This window comes from Ambystoma mexicanum, chromosome 1p (genome assembly GCF_040938575.1).
Source record: "Ambystoma mexicanum isolate Mex_15411 chromosome 1p, UKY_AmexF1_1, whole genome shotgun sequence".
NCBI classification, from domain to species: Eukaryota; Metazoa; Chordata; class Amphibia; order Caudata; family Ambystomatidae; genus Ambystoma; species Ambystoma mexicanum.
The window spans coordinates 226,980,852-227,003,469 of NC_090921.1; the positions used below are offsets into that span (position 1 = coordinate 226,980,852).

A 22,618-nucleotide genomic window follows, 5' to 3' on the forward strand; every position below is an offset into this window, starting at 1 on the left:
AATTGATGGGAGGTGGGAGCCATTTTGCTCCTGGCCTGGGTTAGCTTTAAAGCAACAGCTACCTGGAGCTACTTTCTCCAGGCAAATGGTGCCTTACAAACATGCATATGCGACATTAACTGAGCATTTAAAAAAGCTAAGACAGACCTAGGACACATGTAGTACACATTTAAACATAGTGAACATAATGGTGGAACAAGCAAGTGTGCATCTCATGCGAAAGTAAAATTTGCGGTGCACTGGTTCCTACTGGAGGATACCAGACAACCAGGAGCTGGTTGTAGTTCTTGCTCATCGGATCTTAATTTCAAACCCTGTCAACCCTATATACAGTTTAAAGAAGAAAGGCGGTTGGATTCCCTGAGTTACCATATTGGCCCCAGGGAACAACTCCTTTGAAACAGGAATAGAGCCCCAAAGGTGAAAATTCTTGAGACAGGAAATGCCAGGTCAGATAATTTAAAAAAATTCAGAGACGAGGACCCAAAATTCCTTTCATGACAGAGGGTGTGCTGTTGTGGACCATATTGGTAGAGGAGGGTTCATAGTACAACTCTACTAACAGCACTTCTGTATGTTGGGAACTGAAGGGGGGGGGGGAGGGGGGTGAACGAACACACCCCCCCTCCTTTTCTTGATATTGATTGATCTATTTATTTATAGAGCGCCTTACAGAAAGGCACTGTACAGTGGAACAACATACAAGATAACAAAATAACAGTGGGAGCAAATTTACATAATGAATCATTCGACAAAACGGTGCAAAGAGCAATTAACTGAAGGTGGGGTGGAAAGGGGAGTGGGATTAGGTGTGGGGGGGTGGAGATGAGTTGGACAAGGGTAATGGAAGGGAGAGAGAGGAGGAGGGGAGAGAGAAAATCAGAGGGGGGAGGGGAAGTAACGAGGACAGAGGGGGAGTTTTCAAGGAGGAGAGTGGAGGAGGAGAGTGGAGGATGAGGGATGTAAGGGAAGTGCGAAATGAGGTGAAGTTTGTGGTAGAGCGGATTGTGAGAGGGAGTGAGTTCCAGTGCAGAGGAGTCGGAAGTAGCGGAAACGGGAGGAAGTGCAGGGGGAAGGAGGTACAGTGAGAAGGTAATGAGCAGCGGAACGAAGGGAACGGGAGGGGGGAGTAGGAGGAGAGATAAGGAGCAGCAAGACCATGGAGGGATTTGAAGACAAGGCAGAGAAAGTAAAATTTTAGCTGTAAGTGAAATGGTAGCCAGCCAAGGTAAGAGAGAGAGAGGAACAGATGGAGTCGTGGGAGGTAAGGAGACAAAGGGTACGAACAGCAGAGTGGTAGATGGATTTAAGAGGGGCAAGATGAGATGCGGGGAGTCCAAAGAGTAGTAAAGAGCAGTAGAAGAGGAGGGAAAAGATGAGAGGAAATTAGGAGTTTGGTAGCGTGGAATGTGAGGGAGGGACGGAATATTGTAGAGGTGGTATCGGCAGGTGCGAGAGGTGAGTGAAATGTGTTGGGAGAAGGTGAGAGAGGAGTCAAAGAGAACGCCTAAATTACGAGCTTGGGGAGAGATAGGGAGATTGGTGGGAGGAAAGTGAATGAAAGGGGGTGGAGAGGGAGGAGGAATAGAGTTAGAGGGGAAGAAAAGGACTTCGGTTTTATCGGTGTTAAGAAAGAAAGCAGGAGGACATCCAGTTCTTGATAGCAGTGAGGCAGGAGGAGAGTTTAAGGTGAAGGTCAGTTGAGGAGGAGAAAGAGAAAGTCGAGTATCGTCAGCATAGAAATGGTGGGAGATGCCAAACGAGGAGATAACAGGGGCAATGAGGGAGGTGTAAACAAAGAAGAGGAAAGGACCAAGTACAGAACCTTGAGGAACACCGTAAATCAGAGGGAAGGAAGGAGAGATCTGGCCACCCCATGATACAGCGAAGGAGGGGAGGAGAGGTAAGAGGATAGCCATTTTAGAACAAGGCCTTTAAACCTGAAGGAGGAAAGAGTGTGGAGCAAGAGTGGATGATAGACAGTGTCAAAAGCTGCAGAAAGATCAAGGAGAATAAGGATAGAGGATTGCTTGACATGTCGAGCAGAGAGGAGGGAGTTAAGGATAGAGGTGAGATCAGTTTGTGGATTGTTTGGGACGGAAGCCAGATTGGAAGGGAGGAAGGAGAGAGGAAGTAGTGACAAAGGATGAGAGCCGAGAGTAGGCAAGGCGCTCAAGAAGCTTAGAAAGGAATGGTAGAAGAGAGATCGGTCTGTAGTTAGCAGTGATAAGTGGATCGGCAGAGGGTTTCTTTAGAATAGGAATAATCGTTGCATGTTTGAAAGCAGAGGGAAAGGTTGATGAGGACAGGCCGGTGTTGAAGAAAGTGGTAAGCTAAGGGATAAGAAGAGGGTAGATCTTGGGGATAAGAACAGAGGGAAGAGGGTCAGAAGGGGCGGACGTGGGGTGGGCTTTGGCTAGAAGGGAGGAGACTTCGGAAGGGGAAATAGGTGAGAAGGTGGACATGAAGGAAGAGGGAGGAGAGGGGGGGGAAGAGGAGAGGGGGAGTCAGAGAGGGAGTTGATTTTTTGCCGGAGGGTGAGGATTTTGGAGGAGAAGAAGTTGGCAAAGTCAGAGGGAGAAAGTGTGGAGTTGGATGAGGGATCAGGAGGAGAGGGAAGACGAGAGAGAGTGAAAAAAACGACGAGGGTGGGAGGCTTGAGACTGGAGAAGGTTAGAGTTGTAGGAGGATTAGGCCGCTGCAAGACAAGAGAAGTAAGAGGCTTGATTAGAAAGCGAGGGAGTTTTGAGCCAGAGTCTCTCCAGCCGTCGGAGAAGGCGCCGCATAGAGAGGAGATGGGAAGTAAGCCAGGGTTGAGAAGGCTTCCGGGTTGGATGGAAGAGAGAAAGGGGGTAAAGTTGATCAAGGGCAGTGGAGATAGAGGAGGAAAGGGAGGATAGAGCATCGTCCGCAGAGAATAAAGCAAAGTCATGGAGAGATGGAAGAGACGAAGAGCAGATGTCGAAAAAGAGGGTAGCGTCAAAGTCACGAAAGTCATGACGTGAGTAGATTGGAGAGGAGGGATTGAGAGAGAGGAGAAAGGGAGAATGAGTGTAAGGCATGGTCAGAGAGATAAACAGGAAGAGAAGAGACAGGGGAAGAGGGATAGGACGAGTTGAAGATGAGGTCAAGAGTGGAGCCAGAGGAGTGAATAGGGGATGAAGGAAGGGGGGGGAGAGGAGGTAGGAGTCAAGGATGGAGAAGCGGGGAGAAGATTGAGGGGGAGAAGGAAGATGAATATTAAAGACGCCAAGTACTGAAAGAGGAGAGGGGGAGGGAGAGGTAAGAGTGGAGATGAACAAGGTCTTCATAGAAGGATGAGAGAGGGCCAGGGGGCCGATAGATGATCAGGAAGGAAATAGGGAGGGGAGAGGAAAAAGACTTAGAGGAATTCAAAGGAAGGAAAAGGGAGAGTTGGAGAGGAAGAGGAGGAGATGTATTTGGGGTGGTAGGAGTCAACGCCTCCACCACGGCCAGAAGAGCAGAGGGTGTGGATGAAGGAGGAAGAAGAGGTCATTAAGGAGGCGGGGACAGAGGTTTTATGAGGGGGAATCCAGGTTTCAGTTAGACAGAGGAAATGAAGGTTAAGGCAAAAGAATAAGTGAAGAACAGCTGTGGTTTTATTACAGATGGATCTGGCGTTCCAGAGAACAGTATTCATGAGGGCAGAGTGGCTGGCGGTAGGGGGAGGGTAAAGAAGTTTAGGGCGGTGAGAGAAGGAAGGAGCGTGACTGGAGGAGTGGAGGTGAGGATAGTGAAGAGGACTAGGCATTAGGAGGAAAGAGGAGATTTGGAGGGAAAGGAGAAGGTGGAAGGGGGGGAGAGGGAGGTGGAAAGGAGATGTGGAAGATCGCATACCAAAGGACTCAGAGAAAGGACGAGTAGAGAAGGGCAGTAGTTGTAGGAGTTAGAGATGGAGGGGGTAGAGACCAGTGTGATCGTTACAGAAAGGGGGCAGTGTGCAATGGAGGACCAAAGTGTGGTATGGGGAGAGGATAGATCAAGAGTAGGTATAGGATGGCGCCAAAGGTGGTCTCGGGTCTAGTGAAGAGACATGGCAGGCAGGAAGCAATAGAGACAGAGGGAGCAGACACTCGACACAGTAGTTGGAGGAGACCAGGTGCCTGAGGCAGGAAAAATGAGGAGGCAATTATGGGCTGCTGTACCTGAATGCTAAGGTGCAGGAGGCGTAGGTAGCTACATCCACAATAAGAAGGGGAGAGAGCAGTGGCACCAGGTACCGTTTGGAGGCGCCAGGCGAAGAAAATCACACAACCAAGGAATGCGGAGAGGCACAGGTATACAAGGAGGCTGGAGTCACGTTAGGACAAGGGGGGTAGCAGGGAATGATCCGGGATTAGAGTGGTGGTATCAGGAGAAAAGTAAGAGTCAAGTAAGATGGCTGGTGTCGCGATGGTCTGTAACCTCATCCACCCCTGGGCGGGGAGGATTGCCAGCAGTCATAGAAGATGGAAAGGAGGCACCGGCGGGAGGACTTGCAGCAGTAGAGGAAGATGGTTGTAGTAGGGGGTCCCGTCAACCACATGGTCAATGGCAGGGAGGCCGCAAGCAGTGCACCAGGTGACAAATGGCGATGAAACACCGCTGAAACAGCTTGTTAGAACTTCAGGCAGGTCACCATGCAGAATGGACAGTCAGGTAGTGGTGAGGATGCCGATCTAACACACTGGGCAGCGGCAGGGAGGGTAGCAAGGAGTGCGTCAGGAAGATAGGCGAGATGTGAAAGCTACAGTCTCAGTGGTTGCTACGGCCACAAGGCAGAAGGAATGCAGGAGGGGTAGGACTGAAGAAGGCGTACCTGGATGTGAGTAATCGAGTTCAGGCGGGGAGGACCGCTGTAGGTGGAGTACAGGAGAGCCAGGCTGGAAAAGGCGTACCTGTGTATGAGCAAACTAGTTCAGGAGGGTAGGGCCGCTGTAGGTGGCACCAGGGTAGAAAGGAGATACCCCAAGCAGCCACAACCCCCCAGGGACTGCAGGTGCCTGGATGTGAGTAATCAAGCTCAGGCGGGCAGGACCACTGTAGGTGGCACCAGGGTAGAGTGGAGGTGCCCCAGGCAGCCACAACCCCACAGGGACTGCAAGTGCACCAGTTGACAAGGTGGCCCAAAGCAGAAGGACAAGCGAGGGCGAAGCCACGTTCAGGAGGAGCCTGGCTGGAGAAGGCATACCTGGGTGTGAACATTCGAGCTCAAGCGGGCAGGACCGCTGTAGGTGGCACATTGACATACATTGAAGAGGTCATACGTCATGTAAGACTGAATTTCCTGGACCACCCGAAAGCCATGAAGCGATCCTGATGCTTCTCTTTGCCGATGACGCAACCCTTGTATCTACATCAGCGAAGGGACTTGCAGCTACCCTAGAAGCATTTGTGGAGAAATGCTCAGAGCTGCATTTCGAGAACACTGGCAAAACAAAATCACTAGTTCGCCTCAAATGTAAAACATTTTTCGAAACTGAGTTTAATATTAATGGTAGATTGGGTCTGGCTGAAAGAGGTTTTTTGAAAAGCCTACTTGGGCTCCCAACAACTAGTCCGGAAAACCCTGTTCATTTGGTACTAGGTCTCATGGAAATTCAAAGAGATGCTGCCCTCATTCCGGGGTATCCTATTGGCTTAGACTATGACTAACACCCGAAGACTTACCGTGAGGCCCTAAAACATGTTGGAATCTGAGGGCGGTAGATCCCTACCCATGGTCACATGTTAAAAGATCCCTGGTGGAGATGGACATGGGAAACCTCTGGGATAACCCCCAGGGCATCACCCTGGGCTATGTAGAAAAATTGAAAAGAACCTCACGGGAGATAGTTCAGTTCGAAACAGTGTATGCCTGCAGTGCGCTGGCCATGGGACTTCTATTTGGCCATCAAGCCGTATTGGGGGTTCGAAAATTATCTAGACCTGGTGAACAGAACACCCCCCGGCTACCGACCCCCGCCCCACACTGCATTTGAAATTCAGGTTTTCCCAACTGAATCTAGCTTAAGCACCAAAAATTGGGAACCTGCCGGAAATGATTATGCTTGGTGTGTGGCCTTGATAAAGAATCTATTGGCCATTTCTTGTTCTTTTTTCAAGGCTATCGAGTGGCTAGGTGCAAGTAGGTGCAAGTTCCTCAAGACACTATCTAATGCTAATGGCATACGTCGAACAGGAGAATCCCTACAGCTCTTTAGGCGAAGTAACGACATGCATGTAGTATTTTCTGTAGCAAGCTTTATTCACCAAGCATGGTGGATAAAAGCAAGAATTTTAAAAGCTGGGGTACTTGGTGTAAAGACTGGAGGGGGGTGTCTGTAATCCTGCTCTCTATATGGCAGAGTAAAAGCACAGATGCACCCCAGCCAAGGTTCTCTATTCGGTAGCTGTGGTCGAGCAACCAAGGCTTAAACTCTCAGGAGGTGATGCAGGCTGGTTCTTAAGTACAGTGTAGTCCCCAAGCACCCCCAAAGGAATATCCACACACTGTTAGTGAAAACCTACTCTTTATAAAATTTAATATTCAAGGTTATATACACAATCACAATAACTCACTTTGTGCTTAGATCTGTGTGGCGATCCCTTCCGCTCCCCCTGCCCCCCACCTGGGCAACCTGTATAATAAAGTTATACTACAAGCCCAGTCCATATATTGTTCACAAGAGTCTTATTTCCTTCTAAACAGTTCTACAACCCCAATGTACCTGCAATAGCAGAGTTAGACGTCGGGTAGTTGACGGATCCTTCTTGAGCAGATCCCTTTAAGGCAGGAGCCACGATCATAGAGATCCCTTGAAGAATTGGTGAACAACGGCGTCAAGGAAGCAGCTTCAGTCTTGGTGGTGCTTGTGGACGTCCTGCAAAGATGTCGCGTGCGTGGCACCTCGGCGTCGTTAGTTTGTTACCGCAAAGAGTCTCTGAAGAACTTTGGACCAGCAAGGGCGTCGAGTTGTCCGGCGTCTCTGCCGTCTTCAGGTGGCGGGAACCCCACTGGCGGATACTCCTCGGCTGCCTGGACACTACAGCATGCGACAAAATCGGTCGGCGGTGCAGCAAGAGCGTCCTGGGATTCAAATGTCTAAAGGAGCATTGCAGCTCCGGTCGTCGGTGGCTCGGCGTCAAGTGGTTCCCGCTTGTGGGCAACACGGCTTCAACTGACCTCCAGCAGTTATACCAAACCTGCGAACCCTGGGCGACGACCGTGGACGGAACGTCCGGTGCTTCTCATCGTTCTCCTCGGCAGTCCCAGTCTCCAGCCTATCGAGAGTGACTTCCAGGGAGCTTCGGCAAAGGTTAGCGGTGCATGATGGTCCCTCGTAGCTTGGGAAGAGTACTCCTAGCCAGGTCCTCTCTTGGATAAGTCTTGATGTCCCAGCGGCTTTCAGATTGCGGTGAAAGCAACAGCCATCAACCTTCTTCGGGCTCGGCGGTCGAGATCAAGCATCAGTTTCGACTTCAGTTTCTGAACGGTTTCTAGCAGTAAGAGGCCCCCAGATATACTGTTGTGTCTTTCTTTCTTCCGGGTCGCACTCAGGCAACTAATCACTCAGAAGGGCATTCAGAAGTCAGGCAGCCAATAAGGCATACAGTACATTCAGGCCATTCTCCTCCCTCTCAGACACTCGCAACAAGGAATGTGTATTGGGACAAGTACCCAGCATTTCAGCACTACAAACTGCATTCATACCAGTTCAGGCAGGGCTGTCTCAGTCTTTGTGTCATATACCAGAAACTAGACACCCATAACAAGAAGTGCATATTGGTCATCCACTCCATTCAGCCAGGTCCCACCCGCATGGTGTACCCACAACATACAGTCACTGGGAAGGCTCCAGCCAGTCTGGCCTGGACTTCCCCACAATAGCATATATGGAACTTCCACCCAACATCAGTCAGGGGGGAGGGACAGAGGCAGGGCTTCCCAGGACTTTGGGAAAACAAGGTAACAGGCAATAGAAAGCAAGAGGCCACAGGGGCCATCTTGTTTCCCATCAGGAATCAACTGATTCCAACGGCAGGGCCTGTGGATCCCCAAATGGGGATCCCCAAATGGAGGCTACTCTGAGCACCTGTCAAATTCAGCATGGAGCTGCCACCAGCCCATACCCTGCTCTGTGGGTCACAGAGGTACCCAAAAACATACACTAAGGGCACAGGGTTGTACCCCCCCACTCATGGGTGCCCTAAGGGAATCACAAGGATCTGTACACCAAACCAAAAATAGGAAGAGCTGCACTGCCAGGAGTCCCACATGTACTCCTGGGCAGAAAACCATACAGAACACATTAAAAACGGACTACAGGACAAGAACAGGGAGGCCCGTCCCTCCAACGCATTTCCAGCATCACACTTGGGATCTAACATGTGACCATGTTAATACTAAGACCACGATCCATGAAACCTTGTATGTACCTTATTGCTTTTACTCCGACAATGCTGCTAATATCTAGCCATATGCAGTTTTTGCACAATTTGCCAGGAACAGGCACAAACCTGGACACTCCATTGCCCCCATTGTTTTGCACTTAAATAACTGCTGCTAACATTTTTTCAATGCAGCTTACGCAATTACTCTGCCAGACAGAGAGAAAGAGACTGTGCCAGACAGAGGGGGAAGAGACTGTGCGGGAGAGAGGGAGAGAGGTAGTGAGAAACACAGGCATGTCTTGCATTCGAGGCTGCGACATAAGCACGGGGAGGACATCACATTTTTTTTAATTTTGTGTTTCTGTTTTATTTCAAACCTTACACATCGCAGGGTTTAGAGTTGAGGGGAGCTCGGAGCTATTTAGCTCCTGGCCTAGGAGAGCCTGATTAGCTTGAAAACAACTACTAGGAGCTACTTTTGGCTCCCCAGGAAAACAAAGTTATATATGCGGTTGCCCTGGTACTCGCTCCTGGTTCCCCAGCGGTAGCTCCTGCCTACTGGGTTATGCAACACCCAGGAGCTGGCTTTAGCTCCTGATCATCAAATCTTAATTTTGAACCCCGAGTCATCGTCTGAAAAATACACAACTTGACAAAAAAACAACATACAAAGTACATCTTACATGTTCCGTCACGTTAAACGAAATATCAGCTAAATTCATCTAAAACGGACTACAACTTAAGATGCACAAAAATTGTTAACTATTGTTACAAAGGTGCAAAATATCAGTCTAGTGCCAATTCAATGCAAAGACCTAGTATTAAAATCCTAATTGATCAAATGCTATAATTGTATATTCGGCAAACTGAAAATCAATTTTAGAAACTTAGTCAAGGCCAGTAACTTGGGCTTGCATAAGCGTTCTCCCATATTGCTAAAGTGGGGATTCATGAATTTATAGAAGTACTCTAAACTTGTGCAGCCATGGACAGAAAATGTAGGTGTCTAACAGTTTAGATTGCTTTAGTATTCAAACATAACATACATCTTTTTTCATCAGTTTTCAAGCTCCTTCGGGCAGATACAATCCAATGTGGCTAACAAATTCAATTTGAATCATATGTATACGTTCCTCAATTCCCTACATGGGAAGAGCTTCAATGTAATTTCCGTCTAAGGGCAGGTGCTCATCCTGGGAGGCATGAACAACATCTTAATACCTCACTCCCCCCACCCCCCAAAAAGAATAGCTATGGAATGAATGAAGACCTGGACTTCCAATAACTAGTCAAGCGACCGACTAGTGAAGCGACCGACTCACTAAAATGGCCACAGGCTAGACTTCTTTCCTTTAGGTACCAGGATTGGAAAATAAACCTATGCAACAATAAGGTTTGGCAGCATTTTTCATACATTTCTAGTGCAGGCTTTCAACACAAGTGTTGGAAAAGATTTCTCTAGAAGCAACTTTTCCTCCATAGTATAGTCCATGGACCCCCAAACGTATTGCTTGGTTTGTGTATCCCACCCTGACTTTTCACAGTCGAGCACAGCCTTCAGCTGCACGCCAATGGGCTTTTGATCATAGTTACAGGTAAACTGATATGTCCTTCAGGCTGTTAGTACTGAGAAACTTTGTTTTAGTCTTTCGACTTGGCTACCACTTGTTGGTAACATCAGTACCGTGCAATGGGGGCATTTTGTTTTTATGGCGTAGACACCCTCTAAGGAATTTTTGGCTGATTGTATAATGTGCCTTGGAACAGACGGGTGGCAGTAGTAGCTTTTGCTTAGATTTGTGTAACTTTTTACCAAGCCTTAACGCATTTGGCTTAGGATTGTGGCTAGTGTCTAACATGGTTGTTCCACAAGGTCGTTTCTCTGTTCCTTCAGGCATTATGGCCATTGGGCCCTCCCCCTGCCCTTCCAGGGCCAGATTATCTTATTTGGGCATGCAGTTGCCCGTGAAAGCCGCTTCTATCGCAGGTCCCTGCAGGCTATGTATGTAGTTACAGTAAAACAAGAATTGAGTCAAAGGTACCCTGACCAAGAGCGTGACATAGGGTCACTGAGGTTTGCAGTGGAGCTACATCGCTGCTAGCTCAAATGGACAAAAAAAACACCTAAAGAGGTGATAGTAACAAAAACTGTTTTTTTTAAATTCTTTTACACTAAGAAAACGAAACCAAAATGTTTACAGACTGCGCCGTGGCGCTGAAGGTATGCATATTTGTGGGTTAGTATGCAAGGTGAAACAAACAGTTTACATATGTTGTTTTAAATGATAAGAAAAACAACATATGTAAAAAAACTGTTTGTTTCACCTTGCATGCTAATACACAAATATGCATACCTTCAGCGCCAAGGCGCAGTCTGTAAAAATGTTGGTTTCGTTTTCTTTGTTAGTGTAAAATAATTTTAAAAAACCTGTTTTTGTTACCATCGCCTCTTCAGGTGTTTTTTTTGTCTATTTGAGCTAGCAGCGATCTAGCTCCACTGCAAACCTCGGTGACCCTATGTCACGCTCTTGGTCAGGGTAGATTTGACTCAATTCTTGTTTTACTGTACCTATTACCCTCCCGAGTCAAGCCCCCACACAAAAAAGAGGGTTTGCCCACATTTCTCTCATACATATGTATGTAGTTATTAAGGAAGTTGGCTGGGACTATCTGGTCCAAATCACAATACTGGTGCCAGGGTGTCTGGTGTGCATCAGAGCATGAGAACCCCACGTCCCAGATTGGACCACTGCTAGTATGCATGCATGGAGCAGATCTTGCCATTGGTGGGCTTGGTGCGAGCACTCACATCACTGTGGATAAGAAGAGGGCTCCTGCATTCATTCCAGCAGATCAGTAACAGATCAGAACCGATCTGGAGAAGGTATCCCAACTATCCTGAGTAACTGAGCAGAACAAAATACAATCCATAGACACGCTTGAAGAGGGCTGGCACCCGAATCCCACTGTTATCCAGTTGAGCCTTGCTTTGCGTCTGAACTCCGAAGACCTTCGGAAGTGCTTTGAACCATTAGCATGGTGGGACCGGTCACTCTCGTCATCTCCTGGTAACCCTGCAAATGAGCTTGTTCGGAAGAGTTTCTGGGCCATCCAGTGGACTGTCCAACTCAATTTGTGGCTGCTGTGCAGGGATGTGAATGTTTTGTGCCCAGACTAGGGAATCCCTGCTTATCCAACAAAGCACCCTTCTGCAGATTTTTGCCATCCCAGCACCTTTGGTCCACAAGATAGGAGGCTGCGCCATCCTGCAAGAGTTGGGTACCCCTGAGCCACTAACAGTGAAGGTCGCTGAAGGCGGTTTTCCTGCATTCCTTCCAGAGTCCGAGGCATGCAGCATTGGTGTCTTCTTCGTTCTTTATTCACTCCTGTCCCATACCAGACCTTTGTCTGCACCCACAGCGCCTGCGCATCATCAGAGGGCAGGAAATGTACCTCCCACCTCTAGACCTGCCATGTCTGGACCAAAACTGAGCTAAGGGCGCCGAGTAGTCAAGCCACTTACCGGTGGCCCTTTGTTCACCCAAACGCATTTACGCACAAGTTATTTTTGGCCTTCCCGTTCGCTTCCTAAGGCCCTTCTAAAGTCAGAAAAGCTTTGTTCATCGTATCGGATCCTCACCTGACTTTTGGAACCCATTTCACCCCTTTAGAATTATTCCCCTAACTTTGTCCTGCTCTGAGAAGAACTTCACGTATTACCGCACGCTATTACGCAGCCATTGAGCACAAGGCTCCTTTCCATCTTAGGGCTGGATTTAGAAAGTTAAGGTTGCCCTCCCTGAAGACCGTTGGTGCTACAAAAGTTATTCACCCTTTTCCTTTGCAGATATTGGAGTTAACTTTCTCGCACTGACTCCAGTAGGTGTATTTATATTACATAGTGCGTTGTTTGTATGGTGGGTTACTGTTGCATTTCATTATTCATTTGTTATTGGGGCTATAATAAATAGTATATGATGGCAGAAAACTGTCCAATTGTAATTCTTGGTGTTTCATTAGGTGTGCTAATTGGAGACCCCTGATCTCCCCCACTACTCCAGATATTTAGCCTTGACTGCTATCCAAGCTACCGTGAATTGGTCTGGCTATCTTCCCCAGTTAATCTAACAAGGGTGGCATCCTAAACATCTGTTCACCAAGGCAGAGGTTAGAAATCCATTCTAACAGGCATGTACCAAGTGAGAAAAATTGACGCTGACATTTCTTTCCAGAAATAAAATAATTGCTATTTTCTGCTAGAGTGAAGATGATTACGTTTATACTAGGTCAAGGTATATCTTTTGGTCAAACTGATGAAATCAGTTCTGCTAAGACATTATGCTGTAAACCTATTTTTAAACTTAAATTTAAACTTCCGTTCTAGCAATTCAGTTTATACTCTACTGCTGCGGCACACCATCACCCAGAGACGGGTAACTTTAGAGCCGGGCAGATGAACAGGTCACTCGAATCAATCTTAAAGCACACTTTACATAAATACCCAACTTTATAAGAATGATTGTGCGTTACAGAGCCAGTTCAGGATAAAGGGTGGACAGCTCAAATAAAAAAAAAAAAAATAATAAAAAAAAAAAGTTTGTGTTGGACTATGCTCTGAAATGAAAGCAAACTATGGAAAAGAGTTGTAGCTCTGCCATAGTTTGCATTATGTAGGACTTTTAAAGTTCACCATTTTCATTCCCCCTACTGGCACAACCTAGCAGCGACACCACGTGGTTAAAATGTACCCTGTAACAAATACCCACATGTTCAGAAAGAGGATCATATGCTTGAATTCAGAGATCTGACATTTGTGAAATTCCACCAATTATGAAAGAACATACTAATTTACAAACTGCCCTGTGCCTGCTGTCCTAATTTCACTGCAGTCTATCTCAGTTCACGTTTTACAGTCAGTTGAAAACCAACCAAAAGTCTGTACAATAAACCTTTATATTATTTCCCATGTGTAACATGAACCCTTCCGCCAAAACCAAACTCTACTCTCCCCTCTCCCTGCCCTAACTACTGCCTGAACACCCAAGAAAATACAAGAATTGGCAATGTCAGCAGTTTAGGCTTTTGTGTAGGCATGGGAAAGGCACTTGCCAGGCACAGCCGCAGTGGTATTAACTACCCATTGTTGGTAGCAGGTGCATAATGGTGCGAGTACCTGGGCATCTAATAGCAGTGCCTTGTAAAAGTTTCAAATGTATACACAAGACAAACATGTTTTAAACAGGACTTCAGTGAAGGATACACAGAGTGCTTCTAAATGAAGGGGCTGAAGGCAGGCCTGGTTAAGACATTTTGATTACCCCAGTAGCGTGTTTACAACTCCAATTAAGTAATAAACTCTCAGAAGACTACTTTGAACAAACACAGGCAGACATTTTAGCTGATGGTAAGGCTGGATTAAAGAGAGCTCAAAGAGTTCCCATGAGGAGGCATATTGGGTGGGCAGAGGCAGGAGTGGGCCTAGGGATTAGCATGGGCATGCAATGGAGCGCGGGGGGGCCCATAACCAAACACAAACGATGTCCCGCCACATAAGTCATTCCTCCCATCTGTACTCCAATAGTTTTGGTTTATAGGTGTCGCAATAGCCCAAACTATTAAATGAAGAGCGAGTGTCTTCCACATGGAACATACCAAAAAACAGGCATTGTAATAAATCTCAAAGCAATGCCCACTCATACCTTGCATTGGGCGCCCCTCCTGGGACCGTATGCGAATCCAGTGGTCTGAGATGTTGAGTATGACCAAAGGATGCAGCGCCACAGAGACACTGCCAGTCACACCGGCGGCCATGACGGTGGGGAGCACTGCATGGAAAGGAAAAGTCAAGAGAAATGGTAATCAAGAAAATGTACATGAGACCGCTTTGCTGCACAGCTGGTACATGGGTATTATCTACAGCAAGAGACTGACTAGTCCAAGCAAGCTTCTCACAAAAATGGAGGGACATAGCCTGGGCAGTAGCAATTCACGATTCCTTTATGCACAAACAGCACAGCACCAACATCACAGTGCTGGTGTCACTCACACACAGAACAAATACACCACCAGCATTAACATGTCAGCCTTCCTTCACTGCACTGACAGTGAGACGGCTACATGCAAGGCATAAAGTTGTGAAACAGGTCCCTAGCCAATAAAAGGGTAAAGCAGCAGGCTTCTCAAACTCATCTTGACAGTAATTGTGCATGTTAAGCTCAGACATTGGTGGGGAAGTTTTACCCCCACACAGATAGTAGGTACATCAAAAGCAGCAACAAAGGTACATCAAAAGCAGCAGGCTTTATTTCCTTCTAAAAAACAGAAACAGCAAAAGGTAATAACAGTCTCAGCTTCAATGGAAACAAACAGCAAACGTACACACGTTCTTCATGTACACAGTGCAGGACCGGAACAGGTAGCAACAGTGAAGCTTCCCTCACACACTCGCACAAATACAACAGGTACAGCCTGATCAGCTGTAGTGGATGTTTTAATAAACCCAACAAAGTTGAAATATTTGTAACCGTGCAAAATGTTGAAAGACAGTATGTGGGTAGGGCATGGGTAGAAGCCAACACTGCCCTCTCCCCAGCCCATTAAAAATAAACAAAGCCTGTAAGAAAAACAAAACGAGTAAGGTAAAAAATTATTCAATTGATCATGAATCTAGTTCATAAACAATATCCGTAAACGAAACACCGTAAACAAGATTTTGCTTCAGAAACATCTTATTTTATTTAAATAAAATTTGACTGGTGTCAAAGCCTGTGTACACGTGCCAAAGTGCTTAAGGAAAGGACAGTAGCACTACATAGGTTTCCTAAGGCAACAGCTCCCTCTAGCAGTGACAACAGGCAAAGCAGGAAATCTCTACTGCATCAGACAAACATACATCTGGCCTTTTATTATATAGGATATGAAAATAGTAGTAGCAAAATCCTCAACCAACCCGCCAATTATCCACCACAGTTCTTAAACCCAATGTGCCTTTCTGCCAATTCCGGCCACAGCCAACTCTGCCTGTTCAATGCCATACCGTTCCTTTTGTAGTGAGATAGTTTGTGTGTTCAGTGATGTGTGTTGAGTGCGTGGATGCGAGGGCCCAGAGTTCCAAGGAACTCAGTATCGTTATGATTCGGGGAAGGGCCATTGGTTGTTCCTTCGTAGATGAATATACCGTCGGGTGCCATGGAAAGAAGTTCCACTGCAGCCTGTGTCCTTGGTTTCCCCGCAGAGACACAACCACATTGGTGACAGGTTTACAGCACCGCGTGGTACAGCCAGCATCAGTGTTTCTGGACGTGGATGGCTGGAAACTCGGCAGGCCCCAACGCCTGTAGAGGTGAAAGGATCATTGCCCTGTAGGGAGCATGGCAAGCCCCCCCCCCCCCCCCCGAGGCTTGCAGGGAGGTGGCAGGTTTGCGGCAAGCTCACACCCTGGGCACCTCCTACAAGTGACGTGACTTGCTGGCATTGGGCCCAGAAGCAGTGCAGAGGGTGGGATACCTCACAGCAAGGAGGTTAGGGCCTGCGCCACAGCAGCCAGGTGAGCAGCGGACGCATGTATGGGGCAGCAGTGCCATCTGGTCTCTTTTGCAACAGTTTGAAACAAAAGAACAGTTCTAAATGCTGATCTCGAAGAAGGGTTAAATCTACCAAGATGCAGAGCACTCATGCCTAACCTGCCTCGTGCTTTCCGAGTAAGCCCGGGCAGCCACCATTACCCTAGGAGCTATGGTTGGATTTGTTCAGGGAGTATATTAGGGCAGCTGTTGGGGCAAACTATACTGATGACCAGAAAGAAGCAGCTCTGTTCAATTGCCTAAGCACTGAAGGTTTGCATATCTTCAGGCATCTACCTGGTGAAGATGTGATGGTGCAATAAGGCGCCGAGGGTGAAATTGCTGTTAAAACATACAAAACTGCCTTAAAGAAATTCAACCAGTAGTTTGGAAAGGAACAATGTGTAGTTTAGAAAGAAACAATGTGGCGCTCGAGAAATGCTATTTCTTCTCCAGGATGCAGAGGATGGATGAATCTGAGAACTCTCATTGCCACATACAATTTAACAGCAGCGACAGAGGAATACATTAGAGATCAGATAATGATGGGCACATGCAATGTAATTCAGTTGTCATTTGTAGAGCACCTTTCACCATTGGTATGGTCTCAACGCGCTGGAGGCTGAACGCCTTTGGTGGATGGAAGTTTCGGTGTGGGAAATTCATCAGAGTTATAGAATGCATGACGAATTTTAGACAATACGATTGTATTCAGTTCCAATCAGTGCAATTAGACTGGAGCCTGAACTGACTTGGTGGGGACAATATGACAAGCACAGTGTCATCTAAACAAGCTTATGACACCTACATTGGTTTTTTACCATATTAACAACAAAGTCTAGTCCAAATCTCTGTATAACTATTTTATAGGAGATGTTTGACCTTTCACAAAATGATCGATCTTTATGATCTAGACTCCGATTATATACTGAAAATGGAAAAAACGTTGGGACAAGCACATGGATTTCAAGCACATGGGGAGATTAATATTGTGCAAAGACGAAATTAACTTTTACCTCTCAATTGACAAACAGATTATATTCATGTAAAGTTCCTTCTCTGAAATTTAGGGAACAGGACCTCAGATTCCACCTGAATGGTTTACCAACTTTAGAGGTGATTGGATGGCGATCGTGTGGGCAGGCACCGCTGGAAACCCTTTTTCACATGGTAATGGAATGTCCAGGCTTTTTGAATGAGAGGATCATACATCTGGGTCCTTTGATCCACTCAGTTACTCAGGTTTTGACCAATTGTTTATGGGTTAGACTAATGTTCGCTTCGATTCAGCCTCTTACATTAGCTTTGGGCAAATTATTTGGAAAAATGTTCTCTGTAAAGTTAATGAAACAGGGAATATGATTGAGTCTAGCCTGGGATGGCTAAATAGGCTTTAGGTGTTGCACGGACTGGTGACTTCAGCGAGTGATACATAGAGACTGACTTTGTTGTCCGGGAATGAATTTTTCTTCTTTCTTCTTAGCACGAAACAGTTTGTCTATGTTTTATGATTGTGATGTAATTTTGTTTGTCTGTGTTTGAGTCTTTTTATTCTCCCAATTCTGTCATATTGAAATTGATTCTTCTTTTATTGTCACTTGTATGAAAATGTCTTACATCTTTTGAGAAGTGTGAACAGTTTGTTGTAAACTAAAATACAGTAAAAAGTTAAAAAAAAAAATATACAAATCTAAGTAGGGGTGGCCAAGTCCCTGGTAGTCATCTATGTCGAGCAGGTGTGGATGGGTGTAGAGAGGTAGTCCGGAGAGTATGCGAGAAGACATGCGTACAGGTAAACCGGATTTCTATTGTTGGGGGATAGCTGCATTATAATAGCAGAGTTGTTGTGCAGTGTGTCAGAGTAGTGCATGTAGTGGAAGGGTGCTGAGTGGTAGTCTGGAGAGTATGCGAGAGCAGGAGATTATTAGGGATAGACAAAGACCGGTCTTTGGAAAAGGCATTGGAGTTAGCCAGGGCGATTGAGGAATTGGTCAAAAGCATCCAGAAAGCAACGCATAAAGACATGCTGGTCGGGACAGAGGCCGTGCAGGTGGGGTGCCCGAAAAATAAAGATGGAAGCCAACAGGTTAGGAACAGGGGTCAAGGGCACGTTGAGCTGTGTGGAAGAATCAGGCATAGTTGCGGCAAGTGTGGGTGGAGCAGCCACTCCACAGGAGATAAAAAATGCCCAGCTCTAGCAGTGAAGTGCAGGCATTACAGAATCAGGGGTAATTATTCTAGGCAAACCAAGCAAATACAGGGCTATGCCACTCAGAACAAGTGTTAACATGGTTGAAGATCAAGAAGGCTGCAAAATGCCTACCATGGATCAGGGGGGTGTTCCAGTGGGCCATGGGACATCATGACTATTGTGTGGCTATGGAGTTGATGGTGGACTCTGGGCCTCCGTACACCATTTCATCCCTGGAATTATATAAAGGTAGATTCAACAAATCTTTGAACCTTTCACCTGCAGAGATAAATCCCAGTGCATATGGACAGGTCCCCATCACTGTTGTACGAGTATTCAGTTTACAGACCGAGAAACAAGGGGTAAGCTTTATGTGGCGGACAAAGGGGCCAGTGTCCTGGGTTGAGATGCACAAGCAGCACTGGACATTCAAATTTGCACAGGGAGAAGCGCCCATTGTGTGTGTTTAAGCTAATGCATACATGTTGGGGGAGGACAAACTAGGAATGCTGAAGGGATTTGCTCATAAAATTGTTCTGAAAAGAGGGGCATTGCCGAAAACACATAGGGTAAGGAACGTTTGATTTGTGTTGCCCAGAGAAGCACTCAAGGCACAGTTGGACAGGCTGGTGGCAGATGGTACGATGGTGGATATTGAGGCACTGGAATGGCTGTCCCCCATTTTACTAGCGAGGAAACAAAACAGTGGATTGGGGATGTCTGTGGACCTACGTGATTTAAATGTCAGCATGTGGGTGGACAGACATCCACTTCCGGAAATGAATGAGCTTTTGTTGAGATGCATGCCCAGCTCTACTGTCCCCCACAAGCAGTTCAGATGGAGAGCAATACGCTAGGAGTGGCATGAGGTGGGGAGTGCGGACGTCTATAGGAGGGACAATAGGATGCAGAAGCTTGCAGGCAGTATAGAGTTTGCAGACGTGAGGCTTTTCAAGCGGCGAAAGTAAATTGAACTGCCGCCATTTTAGAAGTTAGGCCCAAGGTGGCCAGAGCACGATAGACCTAGGCCTTAGGAATACACTCTCCCATCCCTGCTCAGGCGGTAGGCTAGAAGATCATTTCATCAAGTAAGAGAATAACCCTCTATTGTTTCAAACTGCAGGCCCCATGTAATCTGAAATGAATGTGAACATCGAAGCGAGGGTAGGGTTGCACCGGTCCCTGAAGGACAATCTCATGGTATGCAGGGCAGAGGTTTGGAGCTGCTAAAACATGCAGCTCAGTATTAGAGCACCCACACCCCAAACCCCCAGTCATTCTGTTCGAACTACCAGAGGCACACTGCCCAAACTCCTAAAATCTCTTAGCGACCGATTGATCAATGTGTCAGCAATAGGTATCCCCGGGAGGGGGCAGATGCCAAGGTGGGAGCACAGACAGAATGCCTTGTGATTTGTATGGCGAGTTGCGGGGGGTGGAAATAAGAAATTTAGGCCAATTGTGGGGAGAACTAATGGGGGCGCCAGAGTGTCTGCGATCGAACGTGGCTCCTCGCATTTCAGAGAAGCTATCTTGGCCTCAAGAGCATCCACTGAGCTTATGTCTAATTACCAGGTGCACATTACGAATGTGTGATTTTCCTGCAACGGAAATGTTAGAGGGAGAAATGAACGAAGATCTTGCTCGAAATAGTCTTCGGTCATTTCTCCCCTGAACATTCCCGATGTGCCCAAACCCCCACCGTGACCACCAACACACACCCCACCCCCTTACTTGCCTTTCGTCTTGCTGGACCTCGAGACGCCTGTTCCCTTTCACTTCCATGATCAGGATCTGGCACCGCAGGGTCTTTTTTTTGTGGCAACTGCAGGGGAGTCCCCTGCAACCCACACAGCCTTTGTTCGGTTACAGGTGCTTCTAGTTGGGTAGGTGTGTGGGGGGGTGGAGGGGGGGGGGGGGGGGGGGGGAGTACAGGGAGATGCTCTTCCTGTAAACCGCAAAAGCGAGTACTTGCACTGCTCAAGGAAGGGTATGGGTCAGGTCCATGGGGGGTTACATCACGACACTGAGGATCGGGAAGGGGTTGATGCGGGTGATCTTGGCCCTATGAGCAACAAGGGGCATCAAACAGGGTCTAAAAAAGGGTCTTTCCCCCCACAGCAAACACAACCACCACACACACACACACTAATGGCGAACGATGACGACTTGACACTACTCACGTGGAACGTAAATGGACTGGGCTTTGGGGTGAAGAGGCTGTTAGTCCTCCACCAACTAAATAGACACTCACCAGACATAGCTCTACTGATCAAGACGCACCTTAAGGGAACAGACTGCAAATTCTTCTGGAAGTCCAACTATGCAATCTTTTCACGCTGGGTTCTCCACTGGGTCAGGGGGCACCATGATCCTCTTGAAAAAAAGGGTCCCATTCCAACTGAAAGGGCTCCATGCGGACCGGAGGGGGCGCTTTGTGGTAGTTACTGGCAACATCGGGAAGACCTCCTGAGGTATTGCGGCAGCCTATCTCCCACCCTACCACTAACGCACAAATTCCTTAGCGACCTCCAGGAGGTAATGATGCGACAACTGGCAGACAATTGGGTACTGGGTCAGAGACTTTAAGATGCTCCCTCTCTATTGTCACAAGGCACAGTCGGCATCAAACCCTAGAAATCTCTGAAAAGGAGGCCGCAGCTAGAGTCGAGGAGGAATTCCTGACTTCCGGCACTATTGAGCTCTCGAAGCTCTCTGCGGCTCATACTGCAGAAGCGGAAGTCACGGAGGAGGAGGTCGCTGCGGCCTTGTCCCAACTCCAAACTGGGAAGTCCCCAGGCCCGAATGGTTTCCCCATGGAAATGTGGTGGTGAGTTGGGGACTCAGTGGTGGGTCATATGCACCGTATGTTGCTAGGCTCCTGCACCAAAGGAATGTTCCTACACGACAGGCAGGCCACCATTGTCATAATTCCCAAAGCTGGGAAGCCCCCCCGAGACCTCTGCGCTTCGTACAGACCTATTTCACTCATTAATGGGGAGGCTAAGATCCTGGCCAACAGAATGATGGGGGTCATCCGCTCCCTAGTCCACCCAGACCAATGCGAGTTCATGCTGGCTAAATCCACCAGGATGAATCCGCGAAGGGTCCACTTCGCAATTAGCCAAGCTTCCACCATCAAGGAGCCTCTGGCTACTCGCAATAGACTTTAAAAAAGCTTTCGATTCAGTTGGGTGGACCGCCCTATGGGATATTATGGGCCGCATGGGGTTTGGGACTAACTTCATGGCGTGGGTCAAACTACTATACACTGCCCCTGAAGCAGTGGTGCGGGGCAACGGGATCTACTCTAGATCATTCCCTCCGGGCAGGAGAACCAGGCTTTGTCCCCCACCCCCCTTTCTATACTGGCCATAGAGTCCCTCGCAATTTGGCTCAGGACGTCCCCGGGGTGGTATGGGTTTGTGGCGCCCTGGGGGGTGGGGGAAGGACCGGGTTTCACTTTACGTGGAGGATCTGCTAATTTACATGAGGGACCCTAGGGTCTCGTGCCCCAAGATCATCGAAATCCTCTCCGAATATCAGGAGTTTTGTGGGCTCAAAGTTAACAGGCAGAAGACCATCTTCTTCCCACTCCAGGGCGGGGCTGACGCGATCCCGCAGCGCTGTACTTACTCTGTCTCCATCCAGAGTTTTGTGTACCTCGGCATCCGGGTGACGCCCCAATCCCGACGATTTCCTTCGGCTTAACCTCCAACCAGATGTCACCTACTGGCAATCCCTCCTAGGGTCCACTAGGGTATTCCGGGGAGGGCCGCCCTTTTCAAAAATGCTCTTCCTCCCAAGATTTCTATATGTCCTACAGAACACGCCCATTCACATTCCCGTAAGACCTTCTCCACCATAGACCCTACTCTCCAGAAACTCCTCAGAAACTACTAGGGGGGGGGAACAATCCCATATCGCCCTGACCCCTTTGCAGCAGTCAGTTTGGGAAAGGGGGCTGGGCATACCTTGTTTTAGGGCATACTACTGGGCATCACAGATGGGCATCTTGAATGATTGGCTCCATACAGACTCGGCTCTCCCTCACATCGGGAACGAGATCAGACGCATTGGAAAGAGAAAATACCTCCGGGTTCTATATGGCTCTGACACCGTAGTGGCTGACCTTCCAGCGATGATACGACAAATACGGTTGGTGTGGAACGAGGCCCTCCAACACATTGGATGGGGGTGGCGGGCGACCATGGGCCGACCTATATGGGAAAATGCGTACATCCTGGATGTCATGACAAAGGGTCGCTTTCCTAGCACGGAGGGCCGAGGGATACTGACCTTAACGGAGGTCTTACAAGACAGACAGTTGAAGCCATTTGAGGCCCTATGAGACGAGTTCAGCCTCCCGCCGGGTGACAGATATATACAACTTGCACATGCCCTACGCGCCCAATTCCCTGTACTCTCAGGCATCCGCAAAAGCTCACCATTGGAGGTGAATGTCCTACACACAAGAATCCAGGCGAAACCC

General features: G+C 47.7%; 1 protein-coding gene across 1 annotated transcript in view; it reads right to left on the minus strand.

Moving 5' to 3' along the window:
• The window catches only part of COPS6 (COP9 signalosome subunit 6), a 200,887-nt gene that overhangs the window by 152,368 nt on the left and 25,901 nt on the right, over positions 1 to 22,618 (minus strand). The window contains exon 2 of the mRNA XM_069646430.1: positions 14,073 to 14,198. Coding sequence (XP_069502531.1) covers positions 14,073 to 14,198 — 126 coding nt within the window. The remainder of the gene's footprint in view (positions 1 to 14,072; positions 14,199 to 22,618) is intronic.